At 38.9% G+C, this 27,351-nt stretch overlaps 1 protein-coding gene across 1 annotated transcript; it reads left to right on the top strand.

The window, feature by feature from the left end:
* Positions 1 to 4,053: 4,053 nt before the first annotated feature.
* Positions 4,054 to 26,744, top strand: LOC118479617 (titin homolog). Its single transcript, XM_035974234.1, has 10 exons — positions 4,054 to 4,204; positions 4,298 to 4,350; positions 5,276 to 5,330; positions 5,450 to 5,992; positions 12,301 to 13,511; positions 13,623 to 14,367; positions 19,525 to 19,592; positions 22,418 to 22,746; positions 22,882 to 23,366; positions 23,452 to 26,744. Exons 1-10 carry the CDS (start codon positions 4,054 to 4,056, stop codon positions 26,742 to 26,744), a joined length of 6,933 nt encoding a protein of 2,310 aa, XP_035830127.1.
* Positions 26,745 to 27,351: the final 607 nt, after the last annotated feature.

Below are 27,351 nucleotides of genomic sequence, written 5' to 3'. Positions count from 1 at the left end.
CCGTATGAAAATTACACTACACAACAAACTTGAATCGGTTGGCACAAAAAGACAAATCTTAACCGATTGACTGGCACATTGATGCTGACAATTATCAAGTGATCATGCAAGCAATGTTATACATCATTGACTTTCAAGTTTATTATATTTCACAAATTCTGATTGAACCAAATAAACCACTAGCCGCCCATCTCATATGCAGACTTTAACTACATGAACAATTCGATGCACTCTGACAAATAGCACATGCAACTTGAATACTATTGCATCTCACTTTGCAAATGGCTGACAAGACTTGAATACAAAATAATGATTGGACCGAACTAAAAGTGAATGGGAATTCTCATGCAAACAAATAATGGTCGGCAATCATCATGTTCATTCATTTATCATTGGGCCTTCAACTCTCAATCATCATCTTATTAACAGTGGCCGACAAACACTCTAAAAATTTGAATTTAATTTGGCCGTTCAATGTAAGTTTTAAGTGAATCACGTGACTTTGTTGATTATAGTCATCAATTTCATTTAATATTTCACACGAGTCAAAAATCTTTAATCACACATTGATTGGATGCATATGACGGTGAGTGCTAGCCGATCGAGTTTGCTACTCAATTGAAAAACTCAATGCTAGCCGTTCGAGTGAGCTACTCTATCGAACAAGGCTATTGCTAGCCGATCGAGTGAGCTACTCGATTGAACAACACTTTGCTAGCCGTTCGATGATGCTATTCGATTGGAACACTTCCTAGCCGATCGAGTGAGCTACTCGACTGAAACACTTCCTAGCCGATCGAGTGAGCTACTCGATTGAAACACTTTCTAGCCGATCGAGTGAGCTACTCGATTGAAACACTTCCTAGCCGATCGAGTGAGTTACTCGATTGAAGAAACTTGCTAGCCGATCGAGTGAGCTACTCGATTGAAGAAACTTGCTAGCCGATCGAGTATGCTACTCGATCAAAATCACTACATGACAAATGTTACTCGATCGATGCACACTTTACGACAAAACACTTTTGATTTTAGTTAGCACATGAAATGATGAGTAAATTCAAATCTTATTCGGCCACACTTTGTTGACTGTCAAAAACAATTAATGACTTTGACCAACTTCACGTGACATTCTCATGCAATTTATAAATGACACCAAGACTAGTTGACTGACAATTATATTCAATGTAATCACATGCAGTATGAAGTGGCCGACAAAGAACTTGAATTAAAAAACAATGATTGGACCGTCCAATCCTTTTAAAATTCACGTGAATTGATTCTAATAATCTTGGGCAGAGAACTATGTCAGATATGCATGTTAGAGATGGCCGACAATTACAGTTGAATATTGAAAGCTTATTGAACCGATTAACCTTTAATCAATTCTTGGGCCCATAGACTGTTAACTGTTTATTAAACTCACAATGTTACTTGACCTCACACAATACAATCACATGCTTACTGTCTTCATTAAATGATCTTGACTGTCAATGCATAATGACGTTTGACTTAAATGATGTGTTTGTTAACCGATTGGTTGAATAAGGCGTTGGATCGAATAGGAGTTGCTGGCCGTTCGGTGATACTGTTCGATCGGCCAGAGTCAACAAAGTCAAAGTTTTAATGAATGGCAGTGACAGTGATGCTGCTGTTCGATTGGATGCCATGACGGAGGATCGAACAGAGTTAACAAAGTCAAAGTCTTTTAAATGCTATTAACAATGTTGCCTTGAAACGGTTAGAGATGCCGGCCGATCGGTTGAGCTAGCCGATCGGTTAGGCTAGCCGATCAGTTGGCATCCATCTTCAACATCAACAGTGAACATGTTGAACAACTTTTTCGAACACAAAATTTCAGATTTCTCTCAAACGGCTTGGAATTTAGATCTGAAAATTTGTAGGCTTGTAGATCTGATAGTTTCGCACAACATATCCGAAAATCAGCAATTTTCAACCGTAGAAACCTGTTCAATTTGTCAAAATTCAGTTAAAAACGTGAAGAACAAGAAAAATAAGAAGAATTTGACAAATCTGAATGATTTTGGCTCTGAATCTGATCAAAACTTGTACGAATCGGTGCGTTTGATCTTCGTAACCGAGCACCTGCTCTGATACCACTTGTAGGTCCCGGTTTTCACTCAGATTCGATTGCGAAACGACCGTGCGACGTGCGGAATCCGTGCACGAACGAGACTGAAACACAAACCGTACAATTTAAGGTGATTCCATTGAAAGATATGAAAGTAGTACAAACCTTGAATCACCACTTGGAGCACTTTCTCTCTCTAGTTTCTCTCTCTAACCTCTAAGCTCTCCAAGTTACAAATGGCCAAAAGTCTAAAATGTAAACCCTAAAGCTCCTATTTATAGGCCAAGGCATATGAAAGATTCCATCATATTTACAATATTGCCACCTTGCATTTTCTTACTAAATACAATATAAAGCTTTGTTTTTCTTCAGAATCTGCTACGAACTTGATTGACGAAGGCGATAGACATTCTACACTAACAGTTATTGATGAATATTATAATGGCATGAAGAGATGAATGACACTGATGAGTGGTTTGAAGATACATATTCAAACAAAAAACTCATGTCATTTTGTCTTTTCCAAACGGCCACAAAAACTCAAGCTTGACAAAGCCAAACCGCCAGTGAACATGTTTCAAAGAAGAAAGAGACTGATGACAGTGAAGATTTGGAAGATGAATTGTTTCTATTTTTATTTTTTTAATTTTCTTTTTCTGATGTTTGTTATGTATTTTTCAACTTAGAATAAAAAAATACATTATATTAATAAAACGCCAAACAGTCATAATGCTTGTTAAACGCCATAATGCAGTAAAATGCCAAAAACTCCCAAACTATAATAAAAGTAACTTGGAGAAGATTTATTAAAAGCTAAAAATGGAAAAAAAAAGCCAAAAACTACTTAAAGCCATTAAAAAACGCCAAACTTGGAAGGTGGAACGTCTATGACCCTAAAAACTCATAAAAAGCTTAACAAAAACAGTAAAAATACACAAAGTAACTAAAAAGACGGCTACTTTATTAATATCATTTATTATAAATAAAATCCCGCCTAAACTACGCGCCAAAAATATCCTATAAGAGAGACGTCTCTGCACAATCAACTGATCACAAGCCAAAAACAACGCCATGTTTCCTAGAAACCATTCACTTTAAAACGCCAAAAAATAGTTAACAAAGCCACAGATGCAGAACCTCGTTTCTTCTATATTGAGTATTATTCTGAATGAAGTTTCACTGAATGGATTCTTCTCTGAGGTGGGTATCTCTATAAGCTTTTGCTGAATGAGATGGACAAATATTCACGAAAAGAGACTGATGACACTGATATGTCATCATGTCACTTTGTTCTTGATGGATATACTGATGGCATGAAGGGATCAATACATTTGAGCAGGCGTTGATCTTCAACATGTCACCAAACAAGTATATATCAAACCAGAATAAAGGATGCCACAAAAGATAAGCATCTTTTAAAGACGGGCGTTATGTAGGAAAATAAGGATCTACATAAGGTATTAAAAACAGGTTCAAAACGCCAAAAAGGTTGATGAAACAGTGGTTAACCAAGAGAGGTTAATTCACTGGTCTCGTCAAGTAGGGTTAATCCCTTCTTTCCGAGGATCGGTGGCTGGATCGTTCGCTGATCTGTCTCCTGCACAAGGGAAACATACCGTGACTCGTAACAAGGAGGAAGGGGTGGGGGGTGCTCCTTGTTACCACTCTCCGGCGTGAGAATCAGTAATTTGCTTGGGAAGCAAAGTGTGTGATAGTAGTAGTAGTGAGGGAGTTGATAAGCGATACCTCAAACCTGGTCCGGGATGGATATTTATAGCAGAGGAGTGAAGGAGGGTAATTGATTGGCTAGACTGACAACACGCCGCCCTTATGCAGGTGTGTCAGGCTTGTCTGTTGGGGAGATAAAGCCACGTCCTACTGCGGTGTTACTGTTGCTCACGTATGGGCTGACAGGTGACTGGCATTGGTGCCACTTGCTCTGTGGTGTCAGTCCCACTTGCCTCATGGGCAGGATGCGGTGCTGCGCCGCATCGCTGGTCGCGGTAACTGCTGTTGTTTCCGCTTTCTTGCTCTGGCCAAGACATGTGCGGGATGCGATGCTAGGCCGCATCGCCACTTGTGGTGACCGTTGCTATTGTCCAGATTTATGGCTTGGTAAATTTCCAAAGCTTAACGTGTTTAATTTTACCGATTTGTGTGAAATTGAGTTTTAGAATACACTACATTGAGATGGTTTGTATTTTGCAGGCCTTGACATGTTTAAGGTGTATTTTGGAAGCTTAATGGAGCTTGGGAATGAAGTTAGGAAGAACGAGAGCGAAAAATGGAGTTAAACGGCGAAAACCAGACAAAGACTTCAGAGACCGGTGTCCCAAACGCCCAGACTAGCGTCCCAGACGCTGGTCCCCAGTGTGAATTTGGGGAAAACTTTAGTTAAAACCCAATTTCGAATACCTAGCAAGATAGACTCCATTCTGGACTTCCATAGGCAATTTAGAGATATTTTTGAAGGTTCCATTTGATCCATTATCATATTCCATCAAGTTTTGAAGATTAATCATCAACCATGAGTGGCTAATTTCTTCAAGATCATCCCCGGGTGAAAGGTTGTGAGTTTCTAGGGTTTGTTTTTTATGTTTTGTTTTGATACAAACATTTGTTAATCTTTGATTGAAATTGTGTGAATCATTTGTTGGCATTGCTTTGAACTCGAAATTGCTAAGTTTTCTTGCAACATTGACGTTGAGAGATGATTGCTACCATTAAGTTGTGATTTATGCTAGGGTTTGGTTTTTGTTCTTGATTAATAAAGCATACTATTGTCTCATATTGTGATGGATATCTTGCACCGGTTGCATATGATAGACGATTGTTGATGTCTAAGATTAGGATTTCAAATTAACAAACACAAGAAATCATTGGTGTTCATAAAATAATCAAACCATTCATGTTAAATAACTCTAGATACTTATTAATCTGAAACCCAGGCGTGATTCGTTTTCTCATATAGTATTTTTAACTAATCAATCAAGTTTTCCAATTTTAGTTAATAAACCATTGTTTTAGTTAATAGAAATTTTTCGGTTCACCCCGAATCTTTTTAAATCAAACAAACAAAGAAAATTAGCAAGCTTTATAATTACTTGTTCGATTTTAGTTTAGTTTTTTTTCTTTTTTCTTGTATATTCGTGATTTTACTTTGGGTGGTCGAGCTTGTGTGTGCAGGTACATGTTTTTCAGGAATTACTTTTCAATATGAATTGGGTGGATGATGATCCCTGTGAGTGTTGCGGAAGCGTAGAGCATTATTTAGAGGATTGCTCTGTTTCCACGAAAAAGTTCAAGCTTACAAGGATCGGGAAGACTACCTCAGTGAATTATACAGATATGGGAGGACAGATTATGAAGATTTCAATGGTCCATCCTCATATTATCCATTCGATAATCCACCACCACCACCTTATCAAGAATACTACTATGAACCCAAATTGCCACATTTCTCAAGTTACCGGGAGGAGTATGATGATTATTATAATGAATACCCTCAACCTGCATACGAGGAACCTCAAGACTCAATAAGTTCCAAGCTCGATGCCATCATGAATGCCATCACCACTTCAAGTCAAGAGATTAAGATGGAACTGAAGAAGGAACTTGAGGTGAGAGATAAAGCTCATGAAGCCTTGGCAAACAAAGTGGGTCAACTCGCCGAAGAATTGGCTCAACTTAGACAAGACCAAGAGGTGTTGGGTAGTGGTACCATGTTTGATGGTGATGTGGTGGAAGAGGTTATGGAACTTCCAGAGCAAGTAATTGAATGTTTGAATCGAGCGGAAGACGTAACACCGCAAGACGAATCAGAGCCAAAAGAAGCTCAAAGTCATATCTCTCCTTATCCCATACTTATCACCCCAACCAACAAAGTTGGGGATGCGGGTTCGGGTATAAGGATTCGAAGGGTAGCCTTGCAAGACATTGGAAAATTCGTCAAGAAACGACCCCAAAGTAGCTTACTACACATGCCGCGTAAAATAAAAAGAGAATGGATCCGGCATGCCAACTACAGAGCGTATGTTGGAAACTCAGTAGGCAAATGTGCACTTTGACCACCATGAGAGGCAAATCAGGTATAATTGTTGTAGAGTTTGTATTACTATTTGTTTTATTTTATTTTAGTAGCTAAATGAACGTTGTGGGTGTGTTCCCTATATTGTCACACCCCCAAAATCCACACGCGGAGTATCACCGCTTGGGAGCATGACTGACCAGGATCAAGCCACCAATCATATTGAACATAGTACATAATAATCGAAGTAGTTTGTAAAAACCCAATTCAATACAATTGATGTTCAAACCAAACATAGTTTAAGTAGCGGAAGCATAATATGAAAACCCAATGTATGTAATAAGTTCAAGTGTTATAAAGTTTAACATAAACATCCATGATCCATGCTCCACAACGACCTGCTCCTCCCTGTGCAAGCTCCATATGTACCTAAGGTCCTGCAAGGCATGCAGCAGACAGTCAACAATTAGTTGAGCGAGTTCACAGAAAGTAAGTTCGGAATAGGAAAATCGTATGTTCATTTAGTGGGGGCTTCCCATGTATGTATGCACTAATAGTGGGGGTTTCCCATGATTATATTTATTACTAATGGGGGCTTCCCATGTTTATCCTTACTAGACTATTGTAACCATGCCTGTTCTTCTTAATCCGAGAACAGGAATACGTACAAGGTCACGTAGGTTTTACGTGAGTGCCCTCCCCCGAGGACAGTGGTACGCGCAGGGTTTACGTAGGTTTTACGTAAGTGTCCTTCCGACCCGGAAGACAGTAGTAGGTATGAGTTTACGTAGGTTTTACGTAAGTGTCCTCCCGACCCGGGAGACAGTGGTAGATACTAGTTTACATAGGTTTTACGTAAGTGTCCTGACTAACCTGAGGACGATGGTATATAGTTTAGCAATAGCGTAAATACGAGTAATTATCCAATTCAATCTTCCAACCCAATTCCCGACCCGGGAATCCCATGCCTTGGCTGTGTGAACTCACCTTGGTTTGCTCGGTATGTTATTGCTTCTAGTGTTAATAATGATTAGGTCCGTTACTCACGACCTAAGTTACATTGCACATGATTCGATGTAAGTGATTGCAAACAATTAGGGTTTACAAGTCATTGATGTCCAAACAACTGTGGTTTGTGTGATAGTTGTGTACAGAATAACATCACATAGATTGTTCATGCATGCAGTATCATCCAGTTACATACAGCAGCGTACAGTTATATACAGTAATATACAGTGGCATAAACAGTAACATGCAATGTGTTCATCATTCAGGGTTTTGAACTCAGCATTATACGTAAACTCAGATCCCTATATCACATACAACCTCGGACCTTACATATTAACCAAAGACCTGGATCATGCATATCAACAAAGAACTCGGACCATGTGTGTATGCATTACAAAATTCGGACAATCAAGCATTCTTATAAAAGTTCGGACTACATGCCTTAATATCACAAAAGTCGGACATGGTGCACATATGCTAAAAGGTCGGACCAAGGCTTTGTGTTTGTAGCCTAAAACTCGGACAAGGGGTTATTCCCCTCTCAAAAGTCGGATAAGGGGGCTTGTCCCTTTTAAAACTCGGAACCCCCCCCCCCTTTGTGCCCTCAAAAGATCGGACAGGGCTCCAAGCCCAAAACTCGGACACCCCAATATATATATATATATATATATATATATAAAAATATTCGGACATCCCTTAATAATCAAAAAGGTCGGACCCCCTTGTATTTGAACAAAAGTCGGACTCCACATCAACATAACAAAAGTCGGACAAGCTTCACCCTTTACAAAGTCGGACTCTTACAATATACATATAATTTGGACCCTTTTAAATCATATACAAGAGTTTGGACTATACACAATCCAAAAGGTCGGACCCTTATATTCTTTGTAAAAGTCGGACAACATCACAATTGAAAATTCGGACTATTATAATTTAATTTCATTCACAAAACTCAGATCAACAATCAGTCATACGAATATTCAAGTTCATTGGAACAATTACGTTCTTACGATCAAGAAAACCCTAATTTTATACTTCTGTATTGCGCAGTAACCATCATCAATCAAACATTCTATCATATCATGAATCATAACATTCAACAAGTGATTACACAACTGATTATAACCTATTTCACAACAATCAGAATCAATCAAACACAGAACTAGCATGTGAAGAACTAGGGTTTACATGAATCACATAATCAAGAATGGATAACAACAAACAATCATTAAACAATTACCTTAGATTGATTCTAGATAAAGTGTGGAATCAAGAGTGATGAAGAGCTTGTGCCAATGTTGAAGATGATGATTGCCAGAGAGGATTAGAGAATGTGAGAGTATGTGTTTTGATTTTGTATGATGATTAGTGAAAGGGATTAGGGTTAAGAATGATTAGAATTTCACTAATTACACTACTCATCCCTAAATATCATCTCTTACACAAAACACCCATCACAATATAATTTTACAGTTTCACCACCAAGTTCATGCATTTGTCAAATCTTTCATAAGTAAAACATAACCATGCTCAAATACAATATACTTTATTGAATCAAAACGTTACAGTTTCACAGCAAACTAATTGTGCAAGTGAACAATTAAACAAACAGTGAACGTGCAATAAATGCGAAAATGGAATCTTGGAAACTCGAGTTGTCACATTATCCCCAACTTGAAAGAAATTTCGTCCCGAAATTTAGCATGCGGTTACTGAGGAAGCTAGGTAAGTTGTATCGTTTACTGGTTTTCCTGGGGTGTCACATCATCCCCCCGTTGATTTGGAATTTCGTCCCGTAATTCTGCAGTAGTAGCTTCAGCCCCAGTAGTGGTTGCACGGTTTTCGAATAACTGGGGATACTTGAGTTTCATTTGATCTTCACGCTCCCAGGTGAACTCTGGGCCGCGACGGGAATTCCAACGAACTCGAACAAGAGGGATTCTCGTGTTCTTGAGGACCTTAACATCCTGGTCCGTGATTTCAACAGGTTCCTCGACGAACTGCAACCGCTCGTCGATAGTGAGCTCCTTCAAGGGAAATATGAGGGTCTCATCTGACAGGCACTTCTTCAGATTCGACACGTGAAAAACATTTTGAACTGCACCGAGTTCAGCTGGTAAGTTTAGTCTGTAGGCTACTTTGCCTATTCTTTCTGCAATTTCGAACGGTCCGACATACCGCGGATTGAGTTTACCTCGCTTGCCAAAGTGAACCACACCCTTCCAGGGTGAGACTTTGAGTAAAACCCGGTCCCCGACCTGAAATTCCAATGGCTTCCTACGCTTATCCGCGTAGCTTTTCTGACGGTCGCGAGCTGCCGCCATGCGTTGTCGTATTTGTGCAATCTTTTCCGTGGTGTCCACTATAAGTTCTGGACCCATGATTTGACTATCCCCCACCTCTGCCCAACAGAGAGGTGACCGGCATTTACGCCCGTACAATGCCTCGAATGGAGCGGCTTGTATGCTGGTGTGATAACTGTTATTGTATGAGAACTCCACCAAAGGGAGATGCTTTTCCCAGCTGTTGCCGAAATCGATGACACATGCCCGAAGCATGTCTTCTAGAGTTTGAATCGTGCGCTCAGACTGCCCATTCGTCTGAGGGTGATATGCCGTGCTCATGTCTAATCGAGAGCCAAAAGCCTTGTGCATTGCTTGCCATAGTTCTGATGTGAATCGTGCATCGCGATCCGAAATGATAGAGGTGGGCACCCCGTGCCTTGAGACTACTTCTTTCAAGTATATGTCTGCTAGTGTGGAAAACTTGTCTGTTTCTTTGATTTCCAGGAAATGAGCAGACTTGGTGAGTCGATCCACGATCACCCAAATAGTATCGTTCCCACGCTGAGATCTAGGTAGGCTTGTAACAAAATCCATGGAAATTTCCTCCCATTTCCACTGTGGTATCTTTGGTTGCTGAAGTAAGCCTGCTGGTTTCTGATACTCTGCCTTGACTCTAGCACAGGTCAAGCACTTGCTGACATAGGTAGCGATGTGGGCCTTCATGCTAGGCCACCAATAAGTAGTTCTGATGTCGTGGTACATTTTATCCGACCCTGGATGTACCGAGTAGCGAGACTTGTGAGCTTCATCCATTACCAGCTCGCGTAAGCTTCCATAAAGTGGGACCCAAATACGCCCCGTCACATAGTAAGCGCCGTCTTTCCTTTGTTCTAATCGTTGCCTTGAGCCGCGTAAGGCTTCAGCCCTGACGTTTTCGGGTTTTAATGCTTCTACCTGAGCATCTCGTATCTGTGCAGGAAGACTAGATTGGATAGTGAGCTGCAATGCCCGTACGCGCTTAGGTGTAGTGTCTTTCCAACTGAGGGCGTCAGCCACAACATTGGCTTTGCCTGGATGGTACTTGATGGCGCATTCATAATCATTCAAAAGTTCGACCCATCTTCGTTGACACATGTTCAAATCCTTTTGCTTAAGGATATGCTCGAGACTCCTGTGATCGGTGTAAATAGTGCACTTGGTACCGTACAGGTAGTGTCGCCATATCTTAAGCGCGAAAACAACAGCTCCCAGCTCTAAATCGTGCGTCATGTAGTTCCGTTCATGAACCTTGAGTTGACGAGAAGCGTAGGCAATAACTTTATCCCGTTGCATCAATACACACCCAAGACCCTGTATCGACGCGTCACAATAAACGACAAAGTCGTCCGTGCTCTCTGGCAATGAGAGAATAGGTGCGCTGCAAAGCCTATCCTTTAGGTACTTGAAAGCGGTTTCCTGGGGATCCTCCCAACGGTAGGTGACACCCTTCTGTGTCAGTAGTGTAAGCGGCTGTGCGATCTTTGAGAAGTCATTGATAAAGCGTCTATAGTAACCCGCCAAGCCCAAGAATTGGCGTATTTCCGTTGGTGTACGCGGTGCAGGCCAGTTCCTGATCGAATCTATCTTGGATGGATCGACATGAATCCCATCCTTGTTCACCACTGTTAGTACATAAACGTCTGTAGCTTCCGTCAGCTTAAAGTCTTTATTTTGTTAAAGTTGTATAGTTTAATGTATAAGGCGTCAGAATACAGGGTTTGTTTTGTAAAAGTGCTGCTTTGTAAGCCGATCGGCTGGCCTAGCCGATCGAACAGCCTAACCGATCGAACAGCTGTTCGATCGGGTGGCCCAACCGATCGGTTAGCCTAACCGATCGGACAGCACTTAGCTTATTCTGACCTGCCTATAAATAGAAGTTCTGTCAGCTCATTTAGGACTTTTGAATCTGTCTGTAACCTAGAGAGCTGAAGTCTGTGATCAACTGGAACTTGTATCTTGTCATATATTTCAATTGAATTGCAGACTGTTGAACATGGAAATCATATGTCTTTCTGTATCTGTATATGATTTGCTGGATTCCGCACAGCGATCATAGTGTGACATTCATTAACAGGAAGATCCCGATCAACCAGGGACCAACAAGTGGTATCAGAGCTATGGATGTTGATTGAAGATACCAGAAGACATAGTTCATCGATTTCAGTCAAATTCTTATAGATTTGAAGAGAGATTCAACTGAATTCAAGCGAAGATTGCATTGTGAAGAACAAATTTCATCGGAAATTTGTTTCTGATATAGTTTTCACCGGAAAACTTGCAGATCTACTCTATCTTTCTCATATTTCTCTCCGTTCTTCATCTTTTTCATCATAAAACTTGAAAAACTCAAAATTAAAACAGATTCAATGGATAAAACTTGATAAAATTACTATCAATCGGTTCGGAATCTTAAATTTTACAATCCTACTAAGTTTCATAATCAGATTCAAACAAATTCGTGTTAAAATTGAACAATTTCAATGAAAAACTGCATGAACTTGCTGATGTCAGCTGGTCGAATCGATTAGCATATTCATTCGTTTGCTGATGTCATCGATTTGAAAGAGATAACCGTTCAAAGATATTTTGGAAGTTATTGCTGACATCATCTTGGTAATCTGATCGAACAGCTGATCGATCGGACTGCATTGTTGTTAAAAGGAAGCTTGAAGTTTACTAGATTCCTATTCGATCGAACAGCTGATCGATCGAACAGCATTTGTCTAACCGATCGGCTAGGCTACTCGATCGAACACACTACTCGATCGAATACCCTGTTCGATCCAAGTGTTAGTGTTAAGTGTTTTTAAGAAGTCAAAATTTTTCTAAGTGTTTGTCTAATTTTACAGGAACATTCAAAATGGATGACATATTCACAAACCCTTTTAGTGATATGTATGGTTTCACTGTAAGCTCAGGAGGATCAGGAAATCCAGAAAATGATGATTCTACATCAAACAATACCAACACAAATCAAATCAAAGAGAAAAGGAAGGAAGCATGGGAATCAGAAAGCGCGTTTGGAACTTTGAATCGTCCTCCAAAGTTAATGGCTATTGAAGATTATACAAGATGGGCAATAAAATTTGAAGAATGGCTGATGGCGTTTGCTTTCCCCAGCTGGAAAAGCATGAAAAATGGGTATGCTGCGGGTAAAAACAATGGTGAAGTATTGAGAAGTAATGAAGAGATTGATCTATTCGTTGCTGAACAGAAATGTGTAGCACTACTATTTCAATCTGTCAGGGAAGATATTATTTCACTAATCAGCTACACCAACGCCAAAGATTTGTGGGATAAACTGGGAAAGAAATGTCTGGGAAGTAAAGAAATCTTAAAGAACAAAACTAAACTACTAAAAAAGGAGTTTGATATGTTCAGTTGTTTCAAAAATGAGTCAGTCTGCAAAATGATCGAACGTTTTGGTCATCTTAAATTGGAACTTGCACGTCATGATATCAAATATCCTGATGAGGAGATAGTTGATAAACTGTTCGATTCTTTACCAGATGAAATGGACTGGAGGTACTATGCTTTGATGTTGAAAAACACCATTCCGCCAGAAGAACTAAAACCAGATGTAGTGATTGAACGACTGGAAAGCCATGAGCTAGAATTGAAGAAAACGTACAAAGTCAATCATTCATATCAACAAAATCCAGAACTATACTATCCCAAAAGTTTGATGCCCAAAGCCTCATCACCGAAAACTGCATTTTCTGCCGAAAACATATCTCCAGCTCCTAAAGAAAATCAAAGCAACTCAAACAAAGAAAGTCACAGTGGATATCATAGTGGGTCTACTTCTATTTCTACTGCCTCGACAAATCGTTCTGATTCAAAGTTCTCATGTAATATTGCTGTTGATCTGAAGAATGCACAAAACTTTGATGAAGAATCTGTGAAGCAACAGATGGTGTTTCTAGCATCTGTGCTAGAATCATATGAGGGGCTGATTGCTGGAAAGATTGGGAATACTAATCTGACAAAAGAAGACTATGATCAGATAGATCCCGAAGAGATGGAGTTAATTGATATCCAATGGGCAATGGCGAGTGCAGTGCGACGTGCACAACGTTTTATGGAGATAACGGGAAGAAAAACAATCGGTGGTCCTTCAACAAAGCTGGGATTTGATAAATCAAAGGTGAAGTGTTTCAAGTGCAAACAGAAAGGCCACTTCAAACGAGAATGCCGAAATGCATATGTTGAAGAATCTGAGAATCCATTCAAGGATGACTACTACAAGAAAGCTATCTATCATCAGAATAAGTCCGAACCGCCAAGAATAAAGCAATCTGAAGACAACAAAGGAAAATCTAGAGCCTTGGCAGTGATTTACGATGATGAAGGATATGATTGGAGTAAGGAAGTGTTACCTGAAGATGATGCTATTGGTTATGCTTTTATGGCGAGTCATAATGAACCAATTCAATGGAAGGATAATCGTACAGAACAACAAAAGTACGAATATCGAAAAATGGTTGCTGAAGCAAAGATCATCCGACTCTCAGGTGTTTATGAGGAAGCAAAACGTGCAAACCGATGGGATCCAGATAGAGAGTGTTATTTGGATGAATATGGTAACATTGCTGTCGACTACAAGAAGATAGACATTGAAGCCATTATCCAAGAATACAAAGAAGAGGATGAGTACTGGCAACACAAATGGTGGGGTACACCAACATCGAAAATGATCGAGAAAGAAAGAGAGAAAGAAAGAAGAGAAAAGGAGAAGATAGAAGAACCTGTGAAAATTGACACCGGGATGATCAACACTGCAAAGGAGATGACAGCTGAAAACTTGAGAGAAATGGCTGATAAAGTGCTTGCTGTCAAAGCACTTGAGGTAGATTCTACTCCTAATTCTGAGTCAAAGAAACAGGTCAGTCAAACTAAGTCATCAACTGTGTCAGGTAACAAAAACAATTGCAATGCTGATTGCAAAAGTTGTAATAAACAATGCAACTTTTGTACAACAGTCACATATCTCAATGGGGAGAAAATCAAGAATCTGACAAATAATGTTAGAAAACTTGAAAATCAAATTCTTGATTGTGACAAAGAGTCAAAAGAATCAGCTGAACAAATAAAAGAATTAAAAACTGAAAACCAGAAAATTAAAGCTGATCATGACAAAATTCTTCTTGAAAGCAGAAATGTTGTTGAAAAATTTGAAAAATTGAAAAATGTCGTTAAAGAGAGTGATGATAGAAATGGAAAAACAACTAAGGAAAACGAGCATTTAAGAGCTGTTTTGATAATAAAAGAGGAAACAATCAACAAACAACTGGATGAGATAGCAAAATTAAAACTGAAGGTTCAAGAAAGTGAAATTGAAAATGAAAGAATCCAGTTAAAATTAAACAGCTATAGCTCAGCTAGCTTTGTTTTGCAGCACATAGTTCCTAAACCCATAGGGAAAAACAAAGCTGGTGAGGATGTGTTTTCGGATGGAAAAGGTGTAGGGTTTCACAGAGTTCCACCGCCAATCTTAGACAACTACACGAAAAAGCAGTCTAGTTTGGTGGAAATTGAAGAAGAAAATGATGTTACATTCCCTGAGAGTATTGATGTCACGTTCACGTCTTCCAATGACGAGGGTGTCCAAAATGATGTGGTGAAAAGTGTGGTGGATAATGTGCTTAAACCAGATTGTGACACTTCTGAGGAGGATGGTTGTTTTCTAGACAAATACATTCCGAAACAGAAATCCAAAAGCAACTTACATGATGAATCTAATCTTGTCATGTACAAGATGTCAGGATCGGATAAGTTGTTTTCGGATTCCGAGTTTCCATTAGAGAATGTGAATCTGAACAAATTGGCCAAAGTTTTTAAATTGATTGAAGTCGAGTTGTCAACAGTAAACACTCAAAAGGTCGAAAAGGTTCATAACAGGAAAACTGCCTATCCATCACGTGGTTATAATAATAACAACAGAAATTGGTCAGGTGGTTATCAGGGGGGTAAATCATATCAGAAAAGATTTGATCAAAATAAAAGATATGTCAAAAAGAAAACATTTGTGAACAGCTCAAGTTCACTTGCTGAGGAAGAACAGAAAATTTTTTCAAAATCTAACAAAGAATTTTTTGAGAAGAAAGCTTCACAAATTCAGTCTGAAGGTACAAGTCAAGTAGTTGATACTCGTACTTGCTTCAAATGTAATCAAATGGGTCATATTGCACGAAAGTGTACTGTTGTAAAACCTAAGACTGAAATTGTGAAGGTTCAACAAAGAAAAGATGACAAAAAGGGAAAAGCACCGATGTATGTTGAGAAGAAAGTTGTTCAAACTAACATTTTGAAAGAAAATTCTAAACACGTGAAGAAGTTGGTACCTAAACAAGATAAATTTTATAAGCGGGGTGCTGAAATTCAACAAGTGTGGAAACCAAAGGTTGTAACAAAAATTGAAAAGAAGGTCTCAATTCCTGAGGTGAAAAATGCTGAAGAATCAATGAAAATTGATTATGATGCAAATTTTCCACCTCTTAATTCAAAGAATTTCAAAATTCAAGTTGCAAAAGTCACGGTTGTCCCTAAGGCTGATAAGGCCTGGGTGGACTCCATGTTTGACTAAACAATTTGAATTGCCGGAGCTTCCTGGATTGCGAAGCATGAATCAGCATCTTTCTTGAAAGTTGTTTAAATGATGATTTGTTATGTGCAGGATCTTCCAAAACTTGTATCCAGGTGGATAATGGATAGTGGAGCTTCAAGGCATATGACAGGGAAGACCGCATTGCTGTATGATGTGAATGACATTAATGGTGGCTATGTGGGTTTTGCGGGTAATCAAGGAGGCAGGATCATAGGTGAAGGAACATTATCAAATGGTATTATCACGTTTGAGAGAGTTAACTACATCGCTGAGCTGGAGAACAACCTGCTGAGTATCTCCCAGATCTGTGACAGAATGTATACTACTTATTTCACCGACAAAGAATGTTTAATCTTGAAACCGGGATTTGTGATACCTGAAGAGTGGATCATCATGAGGGCACCAAGAGTCAACGATCTGTACGTGTTGGACATGAGCGTTGCTACTACAACCACGGGTCAGGCTCATTGTTTTGTGTCCAGAGCAACGGAAAAGGAGTCAAGGTTATGGCACAGAAAGATGGGGCATATTCACCTAAGGAAAATGAATCACTTAGTGCATAACGACTTGGTCACCGGAGTAAATATTAAAGGTTTTCATCTGGAAGGGGAGTGCATAAGCTGTGTCAGAGGTAAACAGAAGAAAAAGTCACACCCTACAAAACAAGTCAATTCAGTTTCGAGACCTTTGGAAAGACTTCACATGGATTTGTTCGGTCCAGTGAATGTTAAAAGTATGACAGGAGATTCTTACTGTTTGGTCGTGACTGATGACTACTCCAGATTTTCGTGGGTCATGTTCTTGAAAACGAAAGACGAAACCTTTGATAGTTTGGTGGTTTTGTTTAAGAAAATTGAGAATCTGTACCAGAGACCAATTTGTAGAATTCGAAGTGACAATGGTACTGAGTTCAAAAACAGTAAGATGGAGGAATACTGTGATGAAAGAGGTATACTGCATGAGTTTAGTGCTCCGTATACTCCTCAGCAAAATGGAGTTGCAGAACGCAAGAACCGGACGCTAATCGAGACAGCCAGAACAATGCTTGCAGATTCCAAGTTACCAATCAATTTCTGGGCTGAAGCTGTTTCTGCTGCATGCTATACTCTCAACAGAGTTCTTACTGTGAAAAAGTTTAACAAGACGTGTTTTGAGCTGATTAATAAACGCAAACCAAATCTGAAGTATCTAGAGCCGTTTGGGTCACCATGCACGGTTATAGAGCCTAATGGGAAGTTTGGTACAAAGAGCTTTGAAGGAATCTTTGTTGGTTACTCAGGTCCTACACGGCGTGTCTTTGTTCCAAGTGAAAAGCGTATTATTGAAGCAGCAAATGTTGAATGTCAGGGTTATACTATGCCACCTCAAAATCCTGGTGATTCATGGCGTTATAACTATGATAGACTTTGGGGATCGTTTGACATGAGAAAAGAATCTGAAGAGGAAGAAGATTTCTTTGATGAGCTGGATGTTTTTCGAGAATATGAATCATCGCTCAGATTTCCAGCAGAATATACGAGAAGATCTAGTGAAACATCAAATGACAATGAAGCAGGTCCTAGCAATACTGGTGATCATGAGGATGAAGTTGCTCCTGGTAATCAGTCAGTGGTAAATGATAATCAAGAAGCTGAAAATATGCCAATGTTTGATGATAGTGATTCAGACCTTGAGGGGGAGCAAATCCAGGTTTTAAGTCAAACAAACCAAGTTAGTGAGCAGGATGCTGAACAGAATGTTACAAATCTAGAAGGAAATGTGGATGTTCCAGACGAAGTGATGCCTCGAACTCTTTCGTATCATCCAGAGGAACAGATTATAGGAGATTTGCAATCAGGAGTTCGCACCAGACGTCAACTTGATCAGGGCTTTTCAAGTTTTTATTCTTCAGTAAAGTCTTTACAAGATGAATTCTCACTGTGTTGTTTTATTTCGCAGATAGAACCTCGCACATACAAAGAGGCACTTACTGAGGATTCCTGGGTCAACGCGATGCAGGAAGAATTGAATCAATTTGAAAAGTTAAAAGTTTGGAAGCTGGTGGATCTACCTGAAGGTCATCGGAAAATAAATACCAAATGGGTGTTTAAGTGTAAGAGGGACGACAGAGGAGTAGTAGTCAGAAACAAAGCTCGGCTCGTCGTTCAAGGTTTCAGTCAACAGGAGGGAATTGATTTTACAGAAGTATACGCTCCTGTAGCAAGACTTGAAGCTATCAGGATCTTTCTAGCATTTGCATCATGGAAGAATTTCAAAGTTTATCAGCTTGATGTAAAGTCGGCCTTTCTATATGGCAAAGTGAAAGAGGAAGTATATGTGGGACAGCCGCCGGGGTTTGTCGATCCACATCACTCAAACAAAGTGTATCTTTTGGATAAAGCTTTATATGGCTTGCACCAGGCCCCGAGAGCCTGGTATGAGACTTTGTCTCAGCACTTGCTAGCCAATAACTTCATCCGGGGAACAATTGATGCTACTCTTTTCACAAAGATTGTTGATGGTCACTTGCTGATAGTTCAGATTTATGTGGATGACATAATTTTCGGGTCAACCAACGAAAACTTGTGCAAAGATTTTGAGCAAGTGATGAAGCAGAAATTCGAAATGTCGTCAATGGGGGAAATGAAATTCTTTTTAGGATTACAAGTTGATCAGCTTCCTGAAGGAATTTTCATACACCAGACGAAGTACGTCCATGATATTCTAGAGAAATTCGGAATGTCAGACTCTTCATCTGCTGCAACCCCACTAGCAACAAATCATGGGATTCACCCAGATCTCACCGGAGACAGGGCAGACGAACGACTATATCGATCCATGATTGGTTCTTTGATGTATCTAACTGCTTCTCGGCCCGACATTATGTACCCAACATGCCTCGCAGCAAGATTTCAATCTAACCCTAGAGCATCGCACTTAATCATTGTGAAAAGGATACTACGCTACCTGAAAGGAACTCCATCATTGGGGTTATGGTATCCTAGAAAAGGCGATTTCACACTCGAGGGGTATTCCGACTCGGATTTCGGATGCTGCAAACAAAATGCGAAATCAACAACTGCAGGATGCCAGTTCTTTGGACCTCGCTTGGTCACCTGGCAGTGCAAGAAACAAACATCTGTTGCGCTATCCACATGTGAAGCAGAATACGTATCTGCAAGCAGCTGCTGTTCTCAAATCCTGTGGATACAGCAACAAATGCGCGATTACGGTTTGCAGTTTCTTAACACTCCTATTTTTGTTGATAACGAGGCTGCAATTAACATAACTAAAAATCCGGTACATCACGCTAAAACAAAACATATAGAAATTCGTCATCACTTTATTCGCGACTGCTTCGAGAAAAAGTTGATACGAATTGAGAAAATCCACACTGATGAGCAAAAAGCTGATCTGCATACCAAAGCTTTTGACAGAAATCGTTTTAAATATCTTTTAAAACTAAATGGTATGATGCTCTTTTCAGTGGTTGATGGAATTGTTAGCGTTGATGCAGAAACCACTGTGGATGATGATGATAAACAATCTGCAATGGTTTGTCGTCTTTTTACATGTTTTGGTCTTTAGGGGGAGATAGAAATATTTGTAAATATTGTAAATATATCTTTTTAGAAAAGACAAAAACAGTAAAAATTCAAAAAGCCAAAAACATGATAAAATTTTCAAAATACCAAAAACATTGAAAAAATAAAAATGAGTTTTGTTGATAAAAGAGGAAATGATAGTACATCAGTGGACTATCACAGCATGCTAAAGAAATGTAATGTCAAATGTGATAAACGGTCTCACTAATGATGTGACGATAGGTTTTCGTACACTTAGTAGATTTATTCGGGATATAAACATAAAATTTCAAACTTGCGAAATTTGTGGGGAACACTACTTGGATATATAGGTAACCCCTGAAATCTCGTTTGAAAGGTCTCGTATTCTGATATACTAGGTGTTAATACTCTATGATGTCTGGGGTATTATTCCGGGACTTCTGCTGAACGGTAGTTCTGACCTAGTCCCTGGATAATGCTTTGCAGTAAATGCTTGAAACATAGCATTCTAGCCCTCAGTGATTAGACAATAAAATTGATAATCATCTGTTGTAGCTAAAAAGATCCTCTAAAGGGGACACACTGCTAAGTCGAAGCTGATATCTCTCTGCTGAACGGAAGTTCTGACCTGAGATCCCTCAGTTCTCGCATTTAACCCCTAAATTATGTACAGACATCATTGTAGTATTCTTGCCTGTAAGACTGAATATTGAGATTCTGGATACGGGAGTATATTCAAGAGGTGGGACACATGAATTGAGCTAAGTTCCTAAAACATCTAAATCGTATCCTGAATAGATTGAAAATTGTGTGAAAATTTAAGAGGACAACTATATCGGCAATCGAGGTGAATCGTTTAGAACTTAAAACGATTAAAAGCTTAACGGTGCTAGTGATTTGTCTCATGAACTGATATGATCCTCTTACACAAACTCACAAAGAGGTATGTAAATAAGATTTACTTTCATTCTTGTTATTGTTTCAGTCTTCTTTTGATCTACTTCATGCATTGAAAATACAAAAATATATTTTACATTTCTACTTTATTTTTGACAAACCAAGGTAGAAAGCGTATCATCAGATTCACAGTCTGATGCAAATGCAGAAAGTTGATCCTGTACTGAAAAGGCGAGTTGGGAGCTAATCAAACAGAGAGTTTTGAAATATCAAAATACAAGTTCATTAATTTGTAACTTGTAAATTTTCAAGAAAAATCTTTGAAAAACAATCAGTGTGTTTTGCTTCAGGTCAACCAAGGTCATTAAGTTGAACTTGGTAGACGAATTAAGTTTCTAGGGTCATTAACTTGGACCTAGATGCTTAAATGGATTTCTCATTCACTGATAAAATATGAAAAGGTTCAAAATCAGAAAAAAGGGTCAAAAGTTATTCGAGTAAAGAGGTCATGATTTTTGGTTCGAACAGCTAGCCGATCGGCTAGGCTAGCCGATCGGTTAGACCAATCGATCAGGTCATACCTATAAATAGGCAGTCAAGGCTTCTAGAAAACCTTTTTCATTTCCGATCGAACAGACTGCTACTCGATTCATTGTTCTTGAAGATTCTTGATTTTTTTTTCTTTCAAATTTGTGTTGTTGGCTCACTCATCATCACAAATGGTAAAGGTATGTCATTCAAACTTTGAATCAGTGATTTCATTCATGTTCTTAACTGTTTGATGTTCTTCATTGAGTCGATTAGAAAAATCAAGATTAGGAAAGATTAAGATAGAATTAGATGATTCTGAGAATAGGGTTTTGATCGAAATTGCATGATCTACAAGATTACCGGTTTATTTTTTGCAAAATCTTAATTAATCTTGATAGATCTAAGATTGAAAGTGACGTCAGTCGGAACTTTAGATGAAGATTTGAACAGGTTTTAGGTTGTTTTTAGAGAAAATGAAAACAGGGTTTTGATGACGACTTCATGAAGAATAATAATCTGTGTTCAATTTTGAGATATCTGTTAGGTTGTTCTTCATGATTATTTGAATGTTCTTCATGATGAAGATGTTGCTAGCCGATCGGCTAGACCAGCCGAACGAACAGCATCATGTTTTCATTTATGAATAATGTTTAAATCTTTTGTTTTTCTGCTTTGAAATGTGTGCCATGATATATTTTGTCATTGTTTAAAGTGTTAGAGTGAATCTGATGTATGTTGTTTTTGTTTAGTCATTTGCTAGCCGATCGGTTAGTCTAGCCGATCGAACAGCAAATGCTAGCCGATCGAACAGCATTCTGCTAGTCGATCGAACAGCATTACATCATCTCATATATGCATGACTATCTTGGTTAATCTTTCGAGTAGTAAAATGCTAGTCGTTCGAACAGCATTCTGCTAGCCGATCGAACAGTATTTTGCTAGCCGATCGGTTAGTCTAGCCGATCGAACAGCAAATGCTAGCCGATCGAACAGCTTTATGCTAGTCGATCGAACAGCATTTTGCTAACCGTTTGCATATCCCATTGCTAACCGATCGAACAGAGATTTGTTAGTCGATCGAATAGCAACTTGCTAACCAATCGAATAGCATTGTTCTAGCCGTTCAAGTAGCATTGTTTGATGACCATAGATATCTTGCATAGTCTTTTGCTAATCGATCGAACAGTATTTTGCTAGCCGATCGAGTAGACCACTCGATCGATCAGACCAGCCGATCGAACAGCAAAGGTTCTTTCAACACATCTTTCCTATTCGATCGAACAGCAAATACTATTCGATCGAACAAGCCATTCGATTCACTGTTCTATCACTCTAAATGTTTCAAGTGTTTCAAGTCTCTATATCTAATGTTTAAATTTTTCACAGGGACGAGGAAGAGACACTAACAAAGGACACAATGTTCCATCTGCAATTGATGAGGTCTCTACAAAAGGAACAGAAGCAGAAAAAATGGCTGAGTGCTTAAGAAAAAGCAGAATTGCTAAGGCATTGTCTGATACAACAATAGTTTATGAATCTCATGTTAGAAGATTCTGGGACACTGCAAGGTTTGAAGAAAAGGATAATAAAATTCATGCAGTAGTCAAGAAGAAAGATGAAAACAACAAGGATATTGATGTTGAAGTAGTGTTTGGAGTAGAGGACATAAGAAGGGTTCTTGATTTACAAGATTCTGACAATGATCCAACGATCATGTAAGAACGTCTTGCTAAAGGGCTATGGTGTAGATTGGGATTTTCTTCACACATCAATGGAAAAATGTTCAAAAGGAGTTTCTCGAGACAATACAGATACTTAATGCATTGCTTAGTGCATTCTCTATCTCACAGAAAGGGAGCCTATGATGAGGTGTCTGACTACATAATGAACATTGTTGTAAGTATTGTGCTGAACAGGAAATACAATATTTCACAAGTGATTTTTGAATTTTTAAAGGAAAATTGCTTAGCCGGGAAAGACAAATACATTATGTACCCAAGATTCATTATGATGATCTTGGATGACAAAGTTAAGGATTTGCCAAAGAATAATGATGATATTATGAAAATGGCTGAAGTGAATAAGACTGCTATTCTGAGAATCACAAAGGAGAAGGATGATAAAACAAAAGAGTTGATCTGTGCATTAAAGGATGAAGCATACGTAGCTCCTGAAAATGATAGATGGAGACATGACAATAGTGATTCAGACAATGAAGACAATAAGATGAGTGAAATGATTGAAAAGAAAACCAGATGGTGGTGTATCAAAGATGGAAAGAGAAAGAGAACACCAAAGTCGACCCCTGTGGTTGTAATTAAAGAAACAGCAAAGGGTACAGTGATAGGGGGAGCTATATGATTCTTAGAGTATGTTATGAAAATTGTTACTAATTTTGCTTTAAATAATTGTTTTTGCAGGGTCTTCTGAAGAACCTCAAAGAAAGCTAATTGATGAACCTGTCATAGAACCGAGGGAGGTGGTTGATAAAGGTGTTGGTTTAAAAGAGACTTTGGAAAGCTATTTTAAAAAGCATGAAGAGGCTGAACAAGCACAAGCTCAAAAGAAAGTGGGTCAAGAAGAGGAAGCTCAAAAGAACTCCAGTAATGAAGATTCAGAAGAAACTTTATCTGAATCTGAACTGGTCAAAGAGACAGTGGGAAAAGGAAAGGTACAATTGAAGAAAAGACCTTTAAAGAAAAGAAAGAATTCTGAAGATGAAGATTCACCGTACAATCCTGAGGATTCCCAGAAAAACAGAAAGAAAAGAAAAGCTACTCGCACCGGTGATATTCCAAGAGTGGTTAGAGCAAAGAAACAGAATGCTAAATCACAAAAAGAGAAGGAAGGAAAGAAGAAACAGGACACTGCTGAAACTAGTCCTGTAGTTGAGATACCAAAAGAAGTTCCTTTAACAGAAATTCCAATAGAAACACAAACTTCTTATGATGATTATGTGGAGATCACCGGAGTCAAATCTGCCAAACAAACATCTGATCGTCATGATATTCCAGAATCATCACAACGAAAGACAGATTATTTCAACTTAGATTTTGATAGCCTTGGTGGTGCTACTGGGGATTTCTTTAAAGATATGCCAGAGAGTGAAGGAGACCTATTTCATGATAAAAAGATGAAAGAATTGGAAGAAAAAGTTAAAGCCTTGGAAAAGGAAAAGGAAGAAAACGAAGCTGTACAAATAAAGTTGAAGGAAATGATTGATGAGTTGGAGAAACGGCACGAAGACGTAATGGATGCAGTGTTTACAAAAGATGAGAAATTGAATGAAATGAAGGAAGATATAAAAGATAATGCAGAAGTTATTAGCGCACTTACTGATGAAATTGCTGCATTAAACGCCAAAGTCAAAGACTTGCAGAATATCAATCAGACTTTGAATCAACTCTTAAATGAGATGAATGAAGCTTCGACAAATGAAATGAAGGCAATGAAGCTAGAGATGGAAGCTATGAGAGCAGATAAGGTGATGAAAGATAAGCAACTGGAAATGCTTACGGCTGTGATTGAAGCACATCTGAAGGTGAACATCCACGAGGCTTTTGATCAAGTTGATATTATCAAGGCAAATGAAAGAAGGAAAGAAAGAGAAAGACAGCTTGCTGAAGAAGCTAACCTGAAAAATAAAGGCATAGGAGAAGAAGTTGAAGTTGTTGGATATTCACAAAATCAACTTGAGGTAGGTGGATCATCTTCTCAACCAGAAATTGAAATGGTGGATGCTCAAGATGTTAAAGCAAATGATGAAGAAATGGTGGAAGCAGAAAATGAAGCAGTTCATGAACCAGAGTTTATTATGGTTGGTGAATCTGTAGAGCCTATTATTCCGGAGAATGTTTTGAGAAACGTTCAAATCATACAAAGAAAGAAAAAGGCTAAAGAAGTATTACTACTGGAGTACTCTACCGACAAGTTTGTATTAGTTGGAAAAGCCTATAGAGTGCCCTATAGTGAAGAAGAATCTGCCAAGCTGTTAAGATTTTTTGAATTAAAGGAACAAGGGAAGATAGCTAGAGGAGAAGTGGAAGAAGAATCTGATAGTGATTTTTGGGAGGAAGAAGATGAAGATGAGGATAAAGATGATAAAGCAGACGATAAATCCGATGATGATGATAAGCCTGATGATGATGATGATGATCAAGGCACATCGGGTTTGCTAATCAATGATCCATCTGTTCAAGATAAAGTAAATGAACTCATGAATGATGAAGTGAATGAACAGAATGATGATGCAGAGTGTGAAGGGTCATCTTCTGGAAACCAATCCGGTGATCAGGTACATCAACTCACATCTACTTTTATTTCTCTTTCTGAACATCATCAAGGAGAAGTAGATATTATCAGAACAAGAGCTGAAATGCTTGAGGAGTTGGGGTTAGAAGATGGGAAGTTTAAATTTGATATCGAAGATGAAATCCCAGAGTCTCCGATTAAAAACTTTGAACCACAATTTCCACTTGAAGCAGAATTTTATGATAATGTGACCATAGAGACTGATTCAGATTCGGAAGAAGAAAGAATAGATTTTCACTATGAAGGTGAAGACATGGCATTTCCTACATTCACAGAGTTATTTGAAGACATGAATGCAGAATTATTGAAAAGAAAAATTGAAGAAAGAGTTGCATCTGCTGATATGCCTGAACCAGTTCCAAGAGAAATTTCTGCTGAAGAGAGAAAGAAATGGTTCAGATCAATGCCAAAGGAAAGAAAGCCTCTTAGAGCCCTACAGTATTTTACTCATGATAAAAACTTATCTTGGGGTGATATTCTTTCTTGGGGGTATCTGGAAGACTTGAATGTTTATGCAATTCGAAGAGAGCAAGGTGTTCAATACTTCAGGTGCATTTCTGATCTTGCTACCTTACCTTGGTGGGACGTAGATGAATTGGTGGTTACAAAGAATATTAAACAATTCTACTACGGTCCTGAAGTAAAACAGAGAGACCAGAAGCTGTGGAATTACATCAAGTATCAAGCAACGATCAATTATCCAGATTGGAAACCACAGTTTCCTAAAAGAATTGTGAAGTATACAGCTAAAGGTGAGAAGGACGTTACTCTTGATGTCAAACCGCCAAAATGTTTGAAGAGCATGCCTTTAAGGGCTATTGAGCAGGATTTTTATGATTTATTTCAAGCATGGCTCTATAATCCTTCTACTGCTGAAGCTGTGATCTCGTTGTACGATAAAGACACTGGTGAAGCTAGGAAAATTTGTATTCTAGACCCGATGTGGCTGGTAAATTGCTCAAAGAAAGACATAGATTGCTTGTTTGTCAACAAGATAATCTATGACAAGAAAGACAAAGCCATTGCTCAGCAGTACCAGAGTGTAGTTGATGTCTGTTTTGCTAAAGAAATCAACTCTGGTAAGAACTGGAAAACTTCATGGAGAGAACTAGAGGTTGATGAGTTTCTAAAGGTGTACAAGAGAAGTTTAAGATCCAAGGAAATTCAGAGAAAAGCTGTTGAAAGAGGAAGACGAAATCTTGGATTTGTACCTCCTACTGATCAGACACCCATAGAATCTGAAGAGAACAAGATCCCTAAGTGGGACAGAAAAAGAGATGGAGACCCAGTGTACAGAAATTGGTGGATAACAGAGGGAAGACATAAGAGAAGACAAATGTTAGCTGAACGAGAAGAGAAGAGAAAACAAAAGGCACGAGATAGAAAACGCAACAAGAAGTAATCAAGACTTTGCTGGAAGGGACTACAGCTTCATCCGAGGGGGAGTCTGTTAGTACATAAACGTCTGTAGCTTCCGTCAGCTTAAAGTCTTTATTTTGTTAAAGTTGTATAGTTTAATGTATAAGGCGTCAGAATACAGGGTTTGTTTTGTAAAAGTGCTGCTTTGTAAGCCGATCGGCTGGCCTAGCCGATCGAACAGCCTAACCGATCGAACAGCTGTTCGATCGGGTGGCCCAACCGATCGGTTAGCCTAACCGATCGGACAGCACTTAGCTTATTCTGACCTGCCTATAAATAGAAGTTCTGTCAGCTCATTTAGGACTTTTGAATCTGTCTGTAACCTAGAGAGCTGAAGTCTGTGATCAACTGGAACTTGTATCTTGTCATATATTTCAATTGAATTGCAGACTGTTGAACATGGAAATCATATGTCTTTCTGTATCTGTATATGATTTGCTGGATTCCGCACAGCGATCATAGTGTGACATTCATTAACAGGAAGATCCCGATCAACCAGGGACCAACAACCACATGGCCTAGGAAGTGGACTTCACGAAGCCAGAAGTCGCATTTTGAAAACTTGGCGTACAGTTGTTCCTTTCGAAGAA

Source organism: Helianthus annuus, chromosome 6 (genome assembly GCF_002127325.2).
Source record: "Helianthus annuus cultivar XRQ/B chromosome 6, HanXRQr2.0-SUNRISE, whole genome shotgun sequence".
In the NCBI taxonomy this organism is placed as follows: domain Eukaryota; kingdom Viridiplantae; phylum Streptophyta; class Magnoliopsida; order Asterales; family Asteraceae; genus Helianthus; species Helianthus annuus.
This window is presented reverse-complemented; position numbering and strand designations above follow the sequence as displayed.